At 45.9% G+C, this 15000-nt stretch overlaps 1 protein-coding gene across 2 annotated transcripts in view; it reads left to right on the top strand.

Moving 5' to 3' along the window:
• The window catches only part of kidins220b (kinase D-interacting substrate 220b), a 45432-nt gene that overhangs the window by 17843 nt on the left and 12589 nt on the right, over positions 1-15000 (top strand). For both annotated transcript variants that reach the window (XM_087805729.1, XM_087805728.1), the window contains exons 13-22: positions 1834-1998; positions 2138-2317; positions 2380-2545; positions 3350-3501; positions 4351-4640; positions 6382-6522; positions 6583-6856; positions 6930-7018; positions 8753-8897; positions 8955-9114. In XM_087805729.1, the coding sequence (XP_087661855.1) occupies positions 1834-1998; positions 2138-2317; positions 2380-2545; positions 3350-3501; positions 4351-4640; positions 6382-6522; positions 6583-6856; positions 6930-7018; positions 8753-8897; positions 8955-9114 (1762 nt within the window). The remainder of the gene's footprint in view (positions 1-1833; positions 1999-2137; positions 2318-2379; positions 2546-3349; positions 3502-4350; positions 4641-6381; positions 6523-6582; positions 6857-6929; positions 7019-8752; positions 8898-8954; positions 9115-15000) is intronic.

Here is a 15000-nt window from a genome sequence, read left to right as displayed (position 1 = left end):
TGCTGGCCACCAACACTCACACAGGCTTGCATTCCATCATGGAACTGCCGCAAGATGTTCCTGAACTTTGGTGGAACCCCCAGCTTCCCCAGCACATCCCACAGCAGTTCCCGGTTTACTGTGTCGAAGGCCTTGGACAGATCAATGAAAGCTAGGTACAGGTCCTTGCATTGTTCTCTGCATTTTTCCTGTACCTGTCTAGCAACAAAGATCATGTCAGTGTTGCTGCGCTGTTGCCTAAAACCACACTGGGATTCGGGCAGGATGTTATCAGTAGCATGAGATGCTAGTCGAAGGAGCATCACCCGTGCTAGCACCTTTCCGGCAACCGATAGGAGGGAAATGCCCCTGCTATTACCGCAGTCTGCTTTGTCACCTTTGCGCTTAAAGATTGTGATGATGTTGGCATCCTTCCAATCTTGCGGGATGACTTCAGATGACCAGATGGTACTGATCAGTTGGTGTAGTCTGCGGGTGAGCAGGTATCCGCCATGCTTCAGTATTTCTGCCGGGATTCTATCAAGCCCCGGGCTCTTATTGTTCTTCAGGCCAGCGATGGCTTTTCGTACTTCAGCAAAGCTGGGGGAGGAATCCAGATCTGTGACGGTTGGGAGGCATGGGAGGTCAGCAAGTGTGTCCATCCTAGTTGGATATGAGGTGTTCAGCAGGGTGTTGAAGTGCTCAGCCCATCTGTCCAGGATCTGTTGTTTGTCCTTGTACAGGATGGTACCATCTTCTGATCTGACCGGAGATATGTTTTTCCTCTGTGGGCCATAGATGACCTTGATGGCGTCATAGAAAGCGTGGGAGTTGTTAGTGTCCGCGTGATGCTGGATCTCATGTGCTTTCTTTGTCCACCAGTCATTCTCCATGGCTCTGAGGGTGCGCTGGGTTTCTGTCCGAATGTTGGTGAAGTGGGCCTTCAGCGACGTGGATTTGGGGTTGGAGAGGTGAGCTGCAAGGGCCTTGTGCTTTGCCTGAAGTAGGTTGTGGATACCTGGTGCGCTATTATCAAACCAGTCTTTGTGTCGCCGTCTGGTGTACCCTACAGACTCTACTGCCGCCTGGTAGATAGCAGTGCGCAGAGTGCTCCAGGTAGAGTTGATGTCAGGAACGACTGGTGTTTCAGGGAGATTGGACAGCTGTAAAGCAATCTGTTCCCTGAGCTGGTTGACTGAGTTCGGGGACTTCAGTGCATCGCAATTGAGCTTCTTACAGGGTGGTGTTTTCCTCAGTGGAGGACAGAGTTCCAGGGTGAGTTTGGTTCTGATCAAGCGGTGGTCAGTCCAACAGTCAGTTCCACGCATGGCTCTGGTGACTCGCACCTCCTTCCTGTCAGCTTGGCGGACGATGATATAATCAAGGAGGTGCCAGTGTTTAGAGCGGGGGTGCTGCCAGGAGGTCTTGAATTTGTTCCTCATTTGGAACAAGGTGTTGGTGATGACCAGCCGATACTCAGAGCAGAGAGTGAGGAGGCGAAGACCATTCTCATTGAGCTTACCAACACCGTGCTGCCCAAGCACATCCTTCCAGAGCACACCGTCAGAGCCCACTCTCGCGTTAAAATCCCCAAGGAGAATGAGCTTGTCGGTAGGGGGGGTTTTATTTATGGCGGAGTGCAGGGAGGCATAGAATAGTTCCTTGCACTCAGGGTCAGCATCCAGTGTTGTCCACACACACACACACACACACACACATACACAACACACACACACTAACAGCTGATGTCTCTCCAGGTCACTTGTCTCCCTCGGACACACACACACACACACACACACACACACACACACACACACACACACACACACACACTAACAGCTGATGTCTCTCCAGGTCACTTGTCTCCCTCGGACACAGACGGCGACATGTTAGGATACGACTTGTATAGTTCTGCTCTCGCCGACATCCTCAGTGAACCAACCATGCAGCCGCCGATCTGTGTGGGTCTGTATGCTCAGTGGGGGAGTGGCAAGTCTTTCCTGCTGAAGAAGCTGGAGGGTAAATACACACACACACACACATATATACACATAAACACACACACACACACACACACACACACACACACACACACACACACACACACACACACACACACACACACACACACACTCACACACTAACTGCTCCTCTGCAGATGAGATGAAGACGTTTGCAGGGCAACAGGTCGAGCCTTTGTTCCAGTTCTCGTGGCTTCTGGTCTTCATGTCTCTGCTGGTCTGCGGGTGTGTGGGGGGCGTCCTGGGCTTCACTGTGGACCCCCAGCTGGGCCTGGCGGTCTGCCTCAGCCTGCTGGCCCTGCTGTACATGTTGTTTGGTGAGACCTGCGGCGCCTGCTGTGACCCGACTGTGGCGCTCACGCTGGTTCTGACCCGACAGTGCTGGTCTACTTCGGCGGGCGTCGAGAAGGTGAGAGCTGGAACTGGGCCTGGATCATCAGCACACGCCTGGAGAGACACCTGGGTTACCTGGAGCTGCTGCTCAGGCTGATGTTCGTCAACCCACCGGAGCTCCCGGAGCAGAGCACGAGAGCCCTGCCTGTCAGGTATGACCCTCTCACCCTCTCACCCTTTCACCCTTTCACCCTCTCACCCTCTCACCCTCTCACCCTCTCACCCTCTCACCCTCTCACCCTCTCACCCTCTTGTCCTCTCACCCTCTCATCCTCTCACCCTCTCACCCTCTTGTCCTCTCACCCTCTCACCCTCTCTCCCTCTCACCCTCTTGTCCTCTCACCCTCTCTCCCTCTCACCCTCTTGTCCTCTCACCCTCTCACCCTCTTGTCCTCTCACCCTCCTCACCCTCTCACCCTCTCACCCTCTCACCCTCTTGTCCTCTCACCCTCTTGTCCTCTCACCCTCTCACCCTCTCACCCTCTTGTCCTCTCACCCTCTTGTCCTCTCACCCTCTTGTCCTCTCACCCTCTTCACCCTCTCACCCTCTTGTCCTCTCACCCTCTCACCCTCTCACCCTCTTGTCCTCTCACCCTCTCACCCTCTTGTCCTCTCACCCTCTTGTCCTCTCACCCTCTCACCCTCTCACCCTCTTGTCCTCTCACCCTCTCACCCTCTTGTCCTCTCACCCTCTCACCCTCTCACCCTCTCACCCTCTTGTCCTCTCACCCTCCTCACCCTCTCACCCTCTTGTCCTCTCACCCTCTCACCCTCTCACCCTCTTGTCCTCTCACCCTCTCACCCTCTCACCCTCTCACCCTCTCACCCTCTTGTCCTCTCACCCTCTCACCCTCTTGTCCTCTCACCCTCTCACCCTCTCACCCTCTCGCCCTCTCACCCTCTCACCCTCTCACCCTCTCACCCTCTCACCCTCTCACCCTCTCACCCTGTCACAGGTTCCTCTTCACAGACTACAACAGGTTGTCTAGTGTTGGAGGAGAAACATCAATGGCTGAAATGATTGCGACTCTTTCTGACGCGTGTGAGAGAGAGTTTGGTTTCTTAGCAACAAGATTGTTCAGAGTCTTCAAGTCAGACGAGACTCAAGGTAGACACTCACACACACACACACTCACACACACACTCACACACACACACACTCACACACTCACACACACACACACACACACACACTCACACACACACACACACACACACACACACACACACACACACACACACACACACTCACACACACACACACACACACACACACTCACTCACTCACTCACTCACTCACTCACTCACTCACTCACTCACTCACTCACTCACTCACTCACTCACTCACTCACTCACTCACTCACACACTCACTCACTCACACACTCACACACTCACTCACACACACACACACTCACACATTCACACACACACTCACACACTCACTCACTCACTCACTCACTCACTCACTCACTCACTCACTCACTCACTCACACACTCACTCACTCACTCACTCACTCACTCACTCACTCACTCACTCACTCACTCACTCACTCACTCACTCACTCACTCACACACTCACTCACACACACACACCCCCACACACACACTCACACACTCACACACTCACTCACTCACTCACTCACTCACTCACTCACTCACTCACTCACTCACTCACTCACTCACTCACTCACACACATCTATACACACAGACATCTACACATACTCATCTACACACACATCTACACACACATCTTTACACACACATCTACACACACATCTTTACACACACATCTACACACACATCTACACACACATCTTTACACACACATCTACACACACATCTTTACACACACATCTACACACACATCTACACACACATCTTTACACACACATCTACACACACATCTGTACACACATCTACACATGTGTGTCAATAACCCTGTGTTCTTCTGGAAGGGAAGAGGAAGTGGAAGAAGACTTGTTGTGTTCCCTCCTTCCTTCTCTTCATCCTGGTGCTGGTGTGTCTCCTGGTGTCTCTGGCTCTGCTGGCGTTGCTCAAGGGCGACGGCAGCAGTGGAGCGCTCAACGGCAGCCTGGTGTCTCTGGTCAGTGTTGTGGGCGTGGCCTTGATTCTCAACTGCAAGACCTGGTGGCAGGTGACGGACTCGCTGGTCAACTCTCAGAGGAAACGACTCCACGGCGCCGCCAACAGGCTGCACAAGCTGAAGAGTGAAGGCTTCATGAAGGTACACACTTGGCTACACACTTACACACACAGTGTCAAATAACAGCAGCAAGTAACAACAACGTGAATAACAACAGAAGTAACAACAACGTAAGTAACAACAACGTAAATAACAACAGAAGTAACAACAACATAAGTAACAACAGAAGTAACAACAACAGAAGTAACAACAACGTAAGTAACAACAACGTAAATAACAACAGAAGTAACAACAACGTAAGTAACAACAACGTAAATAACAACAGAAGTAACAACAACGTAAGTAACAACAACGTAAATAACAACAGAAGTAACAACAACAGAAGTAACAACAACGTAAGTAACAACAACGTAAATAACAACATAAGTAACAACAACGTAAGTAACAACAACGTAAGTAACAACAACGTAAATAACAACAGAAGTAACAACAACGTAAGTAACAACAACGTAAATAACAACAGAAGTAACAAGAACGTAAGTAACAACAACATAAGTAACAACAACGTAAATAACAACAGAAGTAACAACAACGTAAGTAACAACAACGTAAATAAAAACAGGAAGTAACAACAACAGAAAATACCAACAGAAGGTAACAACAGTAAAGTAGGTAAGTAACAACAACAGGAAGTAACAACAACAACAGCAAGTTACAACAACAACAACTGGAAGTGATGACAACAATTAGCAACAACAGGAAGTAACAACAGTAACAGTAGTAGTGACAACAACAATATACAACCCCTGAGTTATGATCATTGTCTCGGGTTCTACGAATTGGTGCGGTGCCCTCTAACAATAGCGAAGCCGTTCGAGGGCGCAGCATCAAATGAAGTAGAACCACAGCAACGAAAGTAACAACAACAATAAGGAAGTAACAACAACAAGAAGTTACAACAACAGTAAATAACAACAACAACAGGAAGTAGCAACAGTAAGTCACAACAACAACATTAAATAACAACAACAACAGGAAGTAACAACAACAACAGGAAGTAGCAATAGTAAGTCACAACAACAACAGTAAATAACAACAACAACAGGAAGTAGCAACAGCAAGTCACAACAACAACAGTAAATAACAACAACAACAGTAAATAACAACCGGAAGTAACAACAACAGGAAGTAGCAACAGTAAATAACAACAACAACAACAACAGGAAGTAATAACAACAAGAAGTTACAACAACAGGAAATAACAGTAAATAACAACAACAACAGGAAGTAGCAACAGTAAGTCACAACAACAACATTAAATAACAACAACAACAGGAAGTAGCAACAGCAAGTCACAACAACAACAGTAAATAACAACCGGAAGTAACAACAACAGGAAGTAGCAACAGTAAATAACAACAACAACAACAACAGGAAGTAATAACAACAAGAAGTTACAACAACAGGAAATAACAGTAAATAACAACAACAACAACAGGAAGTAGCAACAGTAAGTCACAACATTAAATAACAACAACAACAGGAAGTAACAACAACAACAGGAAGTAGCAATAGTAAGTCACAACAACAACAGTAAATAACAACAACAACAGGAAGTAGCAACAGCAAGTCACAACAACAACAGTAAATAACAACAACAACAGTAAATAACAACAACAACAGTAAATAACAACCGGAAGTAACAACAACAGGAAGTAGCAACAGTAAATAACAACAACAACAACAACAGGAAGTAACAACAACAAGAAGTTACAACAACAGGAAGTAACAACAACAGTAAGGAACTACACAACTCTGGCAGGTGTTGAAGAAGGAGGTGGAGCTCATGGCGAAGATGACGAGGACCATCGATGGCTTCACTCAGCACCAGACCAGGCTGGCGGTCGTGATCGACGGACTGGACTCGTGTGAGCAGGACAAGGTTCTGCAGATGTTGGACACGGTGAGTGGTTTGTTTGTGCAGCAGAAGAAGAAGCAGGTGTGTGACAGGTGTGTGTCGCAGGTGCGCGTGCTCTTCTCCAAAGGTCCCTTCATCTCCATCTTCGCCAGCGACCCCCACATCATCATCAAGGCCATCAACCAGAACCTGAACAGCGTCCTCAGGGACTCCAACATCAACGGACACGACTACATGAGGAACATCGTGCACCTGCCGGTCTTCCTCAACAGCAGGGGGCTCTGCAGCGCCAAGAAGCTCTCAGGAGGCTCAGGAGGCTCAGGAGGTCCAGGAGGTTCAGGAGGCTCAGGAGGTCCCCCCAACGGAGACGCTGCCGACGGTGAGTGTGCGTCTGTTGTGTCGTGTGTGTGTGTGTGTGTGTGTGTGTGTGTGTCATGTGTGCGTGTGTGCAGGCTGGCACGAGGAACTGGACCGGAAACTTTCTCAGCACAGTATAGGAGAACTGAGCAGGACCGGCAGCAAAAGTACACTCAACCGCAGAGTAAGTATGTGTGTGTGTGTATATAATTGTGTTTAAATAAGTGCGTGTATATATAGGTGTGTGTGTGTGTGTGTACATAAGTGTGTATAAATAAGTGTGTATATATATATGTGTGTGTATGTATAGGTGTGTGTACATAAGTGTGTGTACATGAGTGTGTATAAATTAGTGTGCGTACATAAGTGTGTATAAATAAGTGTGTATATATATGTGTGTGTGTGTATATGTATAGGTGTGTGTACATAAGTGTGTGTACATGAGTGTGTATAAATAAGTCTGCGTACATAAGTGTGCATACATAAGTGTGTACATGAGTGTGTACATAAATGTGTACATAAGTGTGTGTACATAAGTGTGTACATGAGTGTGTACATAAATGTGTACATAAGTGTGTGTACATGAGTGTGTATAAATAAGTCTGCATACATAAGTGTGCATACATAAGTGTGTACATGAGTGTGTACATAAGTGTATACATAAGTGTGTACATGAGTGCGTACATGAGTGTGTATACATAAGTGGGTGTACATAAGTGTGTACATAAGTGTGTACATAAGTGTGTACATAAGTGTATACATAAGTGTGTATACATAAGTGTGTACATGAGTGTGTACATAAGTGTGTATACATAAGTGGGTGTACATAAGTGTGTACATAAGTGTGTACATAAGTGTATACATAAGTGTGTATACATAAGTGTGTACATAAGTGTGTACATAAGTGTGTACATGAGTGCGTACATGAGTGCGTACATGAGTGCGTACATGAGTGCGTACATAAGTGTGTACATAAGTGTGTACATAAGTGTGTACATCAGTGCGTACATAAGTGCGTACATAAGTGCGTACATAAGTGCGTACATAAGTGTATACATAAGTGTGTATACATAAGTGTGTACATAAGTGTGTACATGAAGGTGTACATGAGTGTGTACATGAGTGCGTACATGAGTGCGTACATGAGTGCGTACATGAGTGCGTACATGAGTGCGTACATGAGTGCGTAAATGAGTGTGTACATGAGTGCGTACATAAGTGCGTACATGAGTGCGTACATGAGTGTGTACATAAGTGTGTACATAAGCGTGTACATGAGTGTGTACATGAGTGCGTACATAAGTGTGTACATAAGTGTGTACATGAGTGCGTACATGAGTGTGTACATAAGTGTGTACATAAGTGTGTACATAAGTGCGTACATAAGTGTGTACATAAGTGTGTACATAAGTGTGTACATAAGTGCGTACATAAGTGTGTACATAAGTGTGTACATGAGTGTGTACATAAGTGCGTACATAAGTGCGTACATAAGTGTGTACATAAGTGTGTACATGAGTGTGTATAAATTAGTGTGCGTACATAAGTGTGTACATAAGTGCGTACATGAGTGCGTACATGAGTGCGTACATGAGTGCGTACATAAGTGCGTACATAAGTGTGTACATAAGTGTGTACATAAGTGTATACATAAGTGTGTATACATAAGTGTGTACATGAGTGTGTATATGAGTGTGTACATGAGTGTGTACATGAGTGTGTACATGAGTGCGTACATAAGTGCGTACATAAGTGTGTACATAAGTGCGTACATAAGTGTGTACATAAGTGTGTACATAAGTGCGTACATAAGTGTGTACATAAGTGCGTACATAAGTGTGTACATAAGTGTGTACATAAGTGTGTACATAAGTGTGTACATAAGTGTGTACATGAGTACATAAGTGTTGTTCCTCAGGACACCTACAGGCGGCGCCAGGCTCAACGCTCAATGACTCGTCAGATGTCGTTCGACCTGTCGAAGATGATGCTGACAGATGATTGGTTCACGGACATCAACCCGCCCACCATGAGGCGTCTGTTCAACATCGTGTCAGTGACGGGTACGTGAAGCTCGATGATGTCACGCTGATGACATCACAGCGGAGGTGTGTCTGCAGGTCGTCTGCTGAGAGCCAATCAGATCACGTTCAACTGGGACCGCCTGGCGTCCTGGATCAACCTGACGGAGCAGTGGCCCTACAGGACCTCCTGGGTCATCCTGTACCTGGAGGAGGCCGACGCCCCGGAGCACGTCCCCCTGAAGACCATCTATGAACGGTCAGACCCTCATGTAGACCACTGTTCTGAAGTAGAACTGTGAACATAGACGCCCTCATGTAGACCACTGATCTGAAGTAGAACTGTGAACATAGACGCCCTCATGTAGACCACTGATCTGAAGTAGAACTGTGAACATAGACGCCCTCATGTAGACCACTGATCTGAAGTAGAACTGTCTCAACATAGACGCCCTCATGTAGACCACTGATCTGAAGTAGAACTGTCAACATAGACGCCCTCATGTAGACCACTGTTCTGAAGTAGAACTGTCTCAACATAGACGCCCTCATGTAGACCACTGTTCTGAAGTAGAACTGTCTCAACATAGACGCCCTCTTGTAGACCACTGTTCTGAAGTAGAACTGTCTCAACATAGACGCCCTCATGTAGACCACTGATCTGAAGTAGAACTGTCTCAACATAGACTCCCTCATGTAGACCACTGTTCTGAAGTAGAACTGTCTCAACATAGACGCCCTCATGTAGACCACTGTTCTGAAGTAGAACTGTCTCAACATAGACGCCCTCATGTAGACCACTGTTCTGAAGTAGAACTGTCTCAACATAGACGCCCTCATGTAGACCACTGTTCTGAAGTAGAACTGTGAACATAGACTCCCTCATGTAGACCACTGATCTGAAGTAGAACTGTGAACATAGACTCCCTCATGTAGACCACTGATCTGAAGTAGAACTGTCTCAACATAGACTCCCTCATGTAGACCACTGTTCTGAAGTAGAACTGTCTCAACATAGACGCCCTCATGTAGACCACTATTCTGAAGTAGAACTGTGAACATAGACTCCCTCATGTAGACCACTGATCTGAAGTAGAACTGTCAACATAGACGCCCTCTTGTAGACCACTTTTCTGAAGTAGAACTGTCAACATAGACGCCCTCATGTAGACCACTGTTCTGAAGTAGAACTGTGAACATAGACTCCCTCATGTAGACCACTGTTCTGAAGTAGAACTGTGAACATAGACTCCCTCATGTAGACCACTATTCTGAAGTAGAACTGTCTCAACATAGACGCCCTCATGTAGACCACTGATCTGAAGTAGAACTGTGAACATAGACTCCCTCATGTAGACCACTATTCTGAAGTAGAACTGTCTCAACATAGACGCCCTCATGTAGACCACTGATCTGAAGTAGAACTGTGAACATAGACCCCCTCATGTAGACCACTGATCTGAAGTAGAACTGTCTCAACATAGACGGCCTCATGTAGACCACTGTTCTGAAGTAGAACTGTCAACATAGACTCCCTCATGTAGACCACTGATCTGAAGTAGAACTGTGAACATAGACCCCCTCATGTAGACCACTGATCTGAAGTAGAACTGTCTCAACATAGACGCCCTCATGTAGACCACTGATCTGAAGTAGAACTGTCAACATAGACTCCCTCATGTAGACCACTGATCTGAAGTAGAACTGTCAACATAGACTCCCTCATGTAGACCACTGTTCTGAAGTAGAACTGTGAACATAGACGCCCTCATGTAGACCACTGTTCTGAAGTAGAACTGTCTCAACATAGACGCCCTCATGTAGACCACTGTTCTGAAGTAGAACTGTCAACATAGACGCCCTCATGTAGACCACTGATCTGAAGTAGAACTGTCTCAACATAGACCCCCTCATGTAGACCACTGATCTGAAGTAGAACTGTGAACATAGACTCCCTCATGTAGACCACTGTTCTGAAGTATAACTGTCTCAACATAGACGCCCTCATGTAGACCACTGATCTGAAGTAGAACTGTCTCAACATAGACTCCCTCATGTAGACCACTGTTCTGAAGTAGAACTGTCAACATAGACCCCCTCATGTAGACCACTGTTCTGAAGTAGTACTGTGAACATAGACTCCCTCATGTAGACCACTGTTCTGAAGTAGAACTGTCAACATAGACTCCCTCATGTAGACCACTGATCTGAAGTAGAACTGTGAACATAGACTCCCTCATGTAGACCACTGTTCTGAAGTAGAACTGTCTCAACATAGACGCCCTCATGTAGACCACTGATCTGAAGTAGAACTGTCTCAACATAGACTCCCTCATGTAGACCACTGTTCTGAAGTAGAACTGTCAACATAGACCCCCTCATGTAGACCACTGTTCTGAAGTAGTACTGTGAACATAGACTCCCTCATGTAGACCACTGTTCTGAAGTAGAACTGTCAACATAGACTCCCTCATGTAGACCACTGTTCTGAAGTAGAACTGTCAACATAGACTCCCTCATGTAGACGACTGTTCTGAAGTAGAACTGTCAACATAGACTCCCTCATGTAGACCACTGTTCTGAAGTAGAACTGTCAACATAGACCCCCTCATGTAGACCACTGTTCTGAAGTAGTACTGTGAACATAGACTCCCTCATGTAGACCACTGTTCTGAAGTAGAACTGTCAACATAGACTCCCTCATGTAGACCACTGATCTGAAGTAGAACTGTGAACATAGACTCCCTCATGTAGACCACTGTTCTGAAGTAGAACTGTCTCAACATAGACGCCCTCATGTAGACCACTGATCTGAAGTAGAACTGTCTCAACATAGACTCCCTCATGTAGACCACTGTTCTGAAGTAGAACTGTCAACATAGACCCCCTCATGTAGACCACTGTTCTGAAGTAGTACTGTGAACATAGACTCCCTCATGTAGACCACTGTTCTGAAGTAGAACTGTCAACATAGACTCCCTCATGTAGACCACTGTTCTGAAGTAGAACTGTCAACATAGACTCCCTCATGTAGACGACTGATCTGAAGTAGAACTGTCAACATAGACTCCCTCATGTAGACGACTGTTCTGAAGTAGAACTGTCTCAACATAGACTCCCTCATGTAGACGACTGTTCTGAAGTAGAACTGTCAACATAGACGCCCTCATGTAGACCACTGATCTGAAGTAGAACTGTCAACATAGACGCCCTCATGTAGACCACTGATCTGAAGTAGAACTGTGAACATAGACTCCCTCATGTAGACCACTGATCTGAAGTAGAACTGTGAATATAGACTCCCTCATGTAGACCACTGATCTGAAGTAGAACTGTGAATATAGACTCCCTCATGTAGACCACTGTTCTGAAGTAGAACTGTCAATATAGACGCCCTCATGTAGACCACTGATCTGAAGTAGAACTGTGAATATAGACTCCCTCATGTAGACCACTGATCTGAAGTAGAACTGTCTCAACATAGACTCCCTCATGTAGACCACTGTTCTGAAGTAGAACTGTCAACATAGACTCCCTCATGTAGACCACTGTTCTGAAGTAGAACTGTCTCAACATAGACGCCCTCATGTAGACCACTGTTCTGAAGTGGAACTGTGAACATAGACTCCCTCATGTAGACCTCTGATCTGAAGTAGAACTGTGAACATAGACTCCCTCATGTAGACCACTGATCTGAAGTAGAACTGTGAACATAGACTCCCTCATGTAGACCACTGTTCTGAAGTAGAACTGTCAACATAGACGCCCTCATGTAGACCACTGTTCTGAAGTAGAACTGTCTCAACATAGACGCCCTCATGTAGACCACTGTTCTGAAGTAGAACTGTGAACATAGACTCCCTCATGTAGACCACTGATCTGAAGTAGAACTGTCTCAACATAGACGCCCTCATGTAGACCACTGTTCTGAAGTAGAACTGTCTCAACATAGACGCCCTCTTGTAGACCACTGATCTGAAGTAGAACTGTGAACATAGACTCCCTCATGTAGACCACTGTTCTGAAGTAGAACTGTCAACATAGACTCCCTCATGTAGACCACTGTTCTGAAGTAGAACTGTCTCAACATAGACACCCTCATGTAGACCACTGTTCTGAAGTAGAACTGTCTCAACATAGACTCCCTCATGTAGACCACTGTTCTGAAGTAGAACTGTCAACATAGACCCCCTCATGTAGACCACTGTTCTGAAGTAGAACTGTGAACATAGACTCCCTCATGTAGACCACTGTTCTGAAGTAGAACTGTCAACATAGACTCCCTCATGTAGACCACTGTTCTGAAGTAGAACTGTCTCAACATAGACGCCCTCTTGTAGACCACTGATCTGAAGTAGAACTGTGAACATAGACTCCCTCATGTAGACCACTGTTCTGAAGTAGAACTGTCAACATAGACTCCCTCATGTAGACCACTGTTCTGAAGTAGAACTGTCTCAACATAGACACCCTCATGTAGACTACTGTTCTGAAGTAGAACTGTCAACATAAACGCCCTCATGTAGACCACTGTTCTGAAGTAGAATTGTCAACATAAACGCCCTCATGTAGACCACTGTTCTGAAGTAGAACTGTCTCAACATAGACGCCCTCATGTAGACCACTGTTCTGAAGTAGAACTGTCTCAACATAGACGCCCTCATGTAGACCACTGTTCTGAAGTAGAACTGTGAACATAGACTCCCTCATGTAGACCACTGATCTGAAGTAGAACTGTCAACATAGACTCCCTCATGTAGACCACTGTTCTGAAGTAGAACTGTCTCAACATAGACTCCCTCATGTAGACCACTGTTCTGAAGTAGAACTGTGAACATAGACGCCCTCATGTTGACCACTGATCTGAAGTAGAACTGTCAACATAGACTCCCTCATGTAGACCACTGTTCTGAAGTAGAACTGTCTCAACATAGACACCCTCATGAAGACCACTGTTCTGAAGTAGAACTGTCTCAACATAGACTCCCTCATGTAGACCACTGTTCTGAAGTAGAACTGTCTCAACATAGACACCCTCATGTAGACCACTGATCTGAAGTAGAACTGTCTCAACATAGACACCCTCATGTAGACCACTGATCTGAAGTAGAACTGTCTCAACATAGACACCCTCATGTAGACCACTGATCTGAAGTAGAACTGTCAACATAGACACCCTCATGTAGACCACTGTTTTGAAGTAGAACTGTCAACATAGACTCCCTCATGTAGACGACTGATCTGAAGTAGAACTGTCAACATAGACTCCCTCATGTAGACGACTGTTCTGAAGTAGAACTGTCTCAACATAGACTCCCTCATGTAGACGACTGTTCTGAAGTAGAACTGTCAACATAGACGCCCTCATGTAGACCACTGATCTGAAGTAGAACTGTCAACATAGACGCCCTCATGTAGACCACTGATCTGAAGTAGAACTGTGAACATAGACTCCCTCATGTAGACCACTGATCTGAAGTAGAACTGTGAATATAGACTCCCTCATGTAGACCACTGATCTGAAGTAGAACTGTGAATATAGACTCCCTCATGTAGACCACTGTTCTGAAGTAGAACTGTCAATATAGACGCCCTCATGTAGACCACTGATCTGAAGTAGAACTGTGAATATAGACTCCCTCATGTAGACCACTGATCTGAAGTAGAACTGTCTCAACATAGACTCCCTCATGTAGACCACTGTTCTGAAGTAGAACTGTCAACATAGACTCCCTCATGTAGACCACTGTTCTGAAGTAGAACTGTCTCAACATAGACGCCCTCATGTAGACCACTGTTCTGAAGTGGAACTGTGAACATAGACTCCCTCATGTAGACCTCTGATCTGAAGTAGAACTGTGAACATAGACTCCCTCATGTAGACCACTGATCTGAAGTAGAACTGTGAACATAGACTCCCTCATGTAGACCACTGTTCTGAAGTAGAACTGTCAACATAGACGCCCTCATGTAGACCACTGTTCTGAAGTAGAACTGTCTCAACATAGACGCCCTCATGTAGACCACTGTTCTGAAGTAGAACTGTGAACATAGACTCCCTCATGTAGACCACTGATCTGAAGTAGAACTGTCTCAACATAGACGCCCTCATGTAGACCACTGTTCTGAAGTAGAACTGTCTCAA

Source organism: Callionymus lyra, chromosome 13 (assembly GCF_982586985.1).
Source record: "Callionymus lyra chromosome 13, fCalLyr1.hap1.1, whole genome shotgun sequence".
Taxonomy (NCBI): Eukaryota; Metazoa; Chordata; class Actinopteri; order Syngnathiformes; family Callionymidae; genus Callionymus; species Callionymus lyra.
Note: the sequence above shows the minus strand (reverse complement) of the source record. Positions and strands in the feature narration are given on the sequence as shown.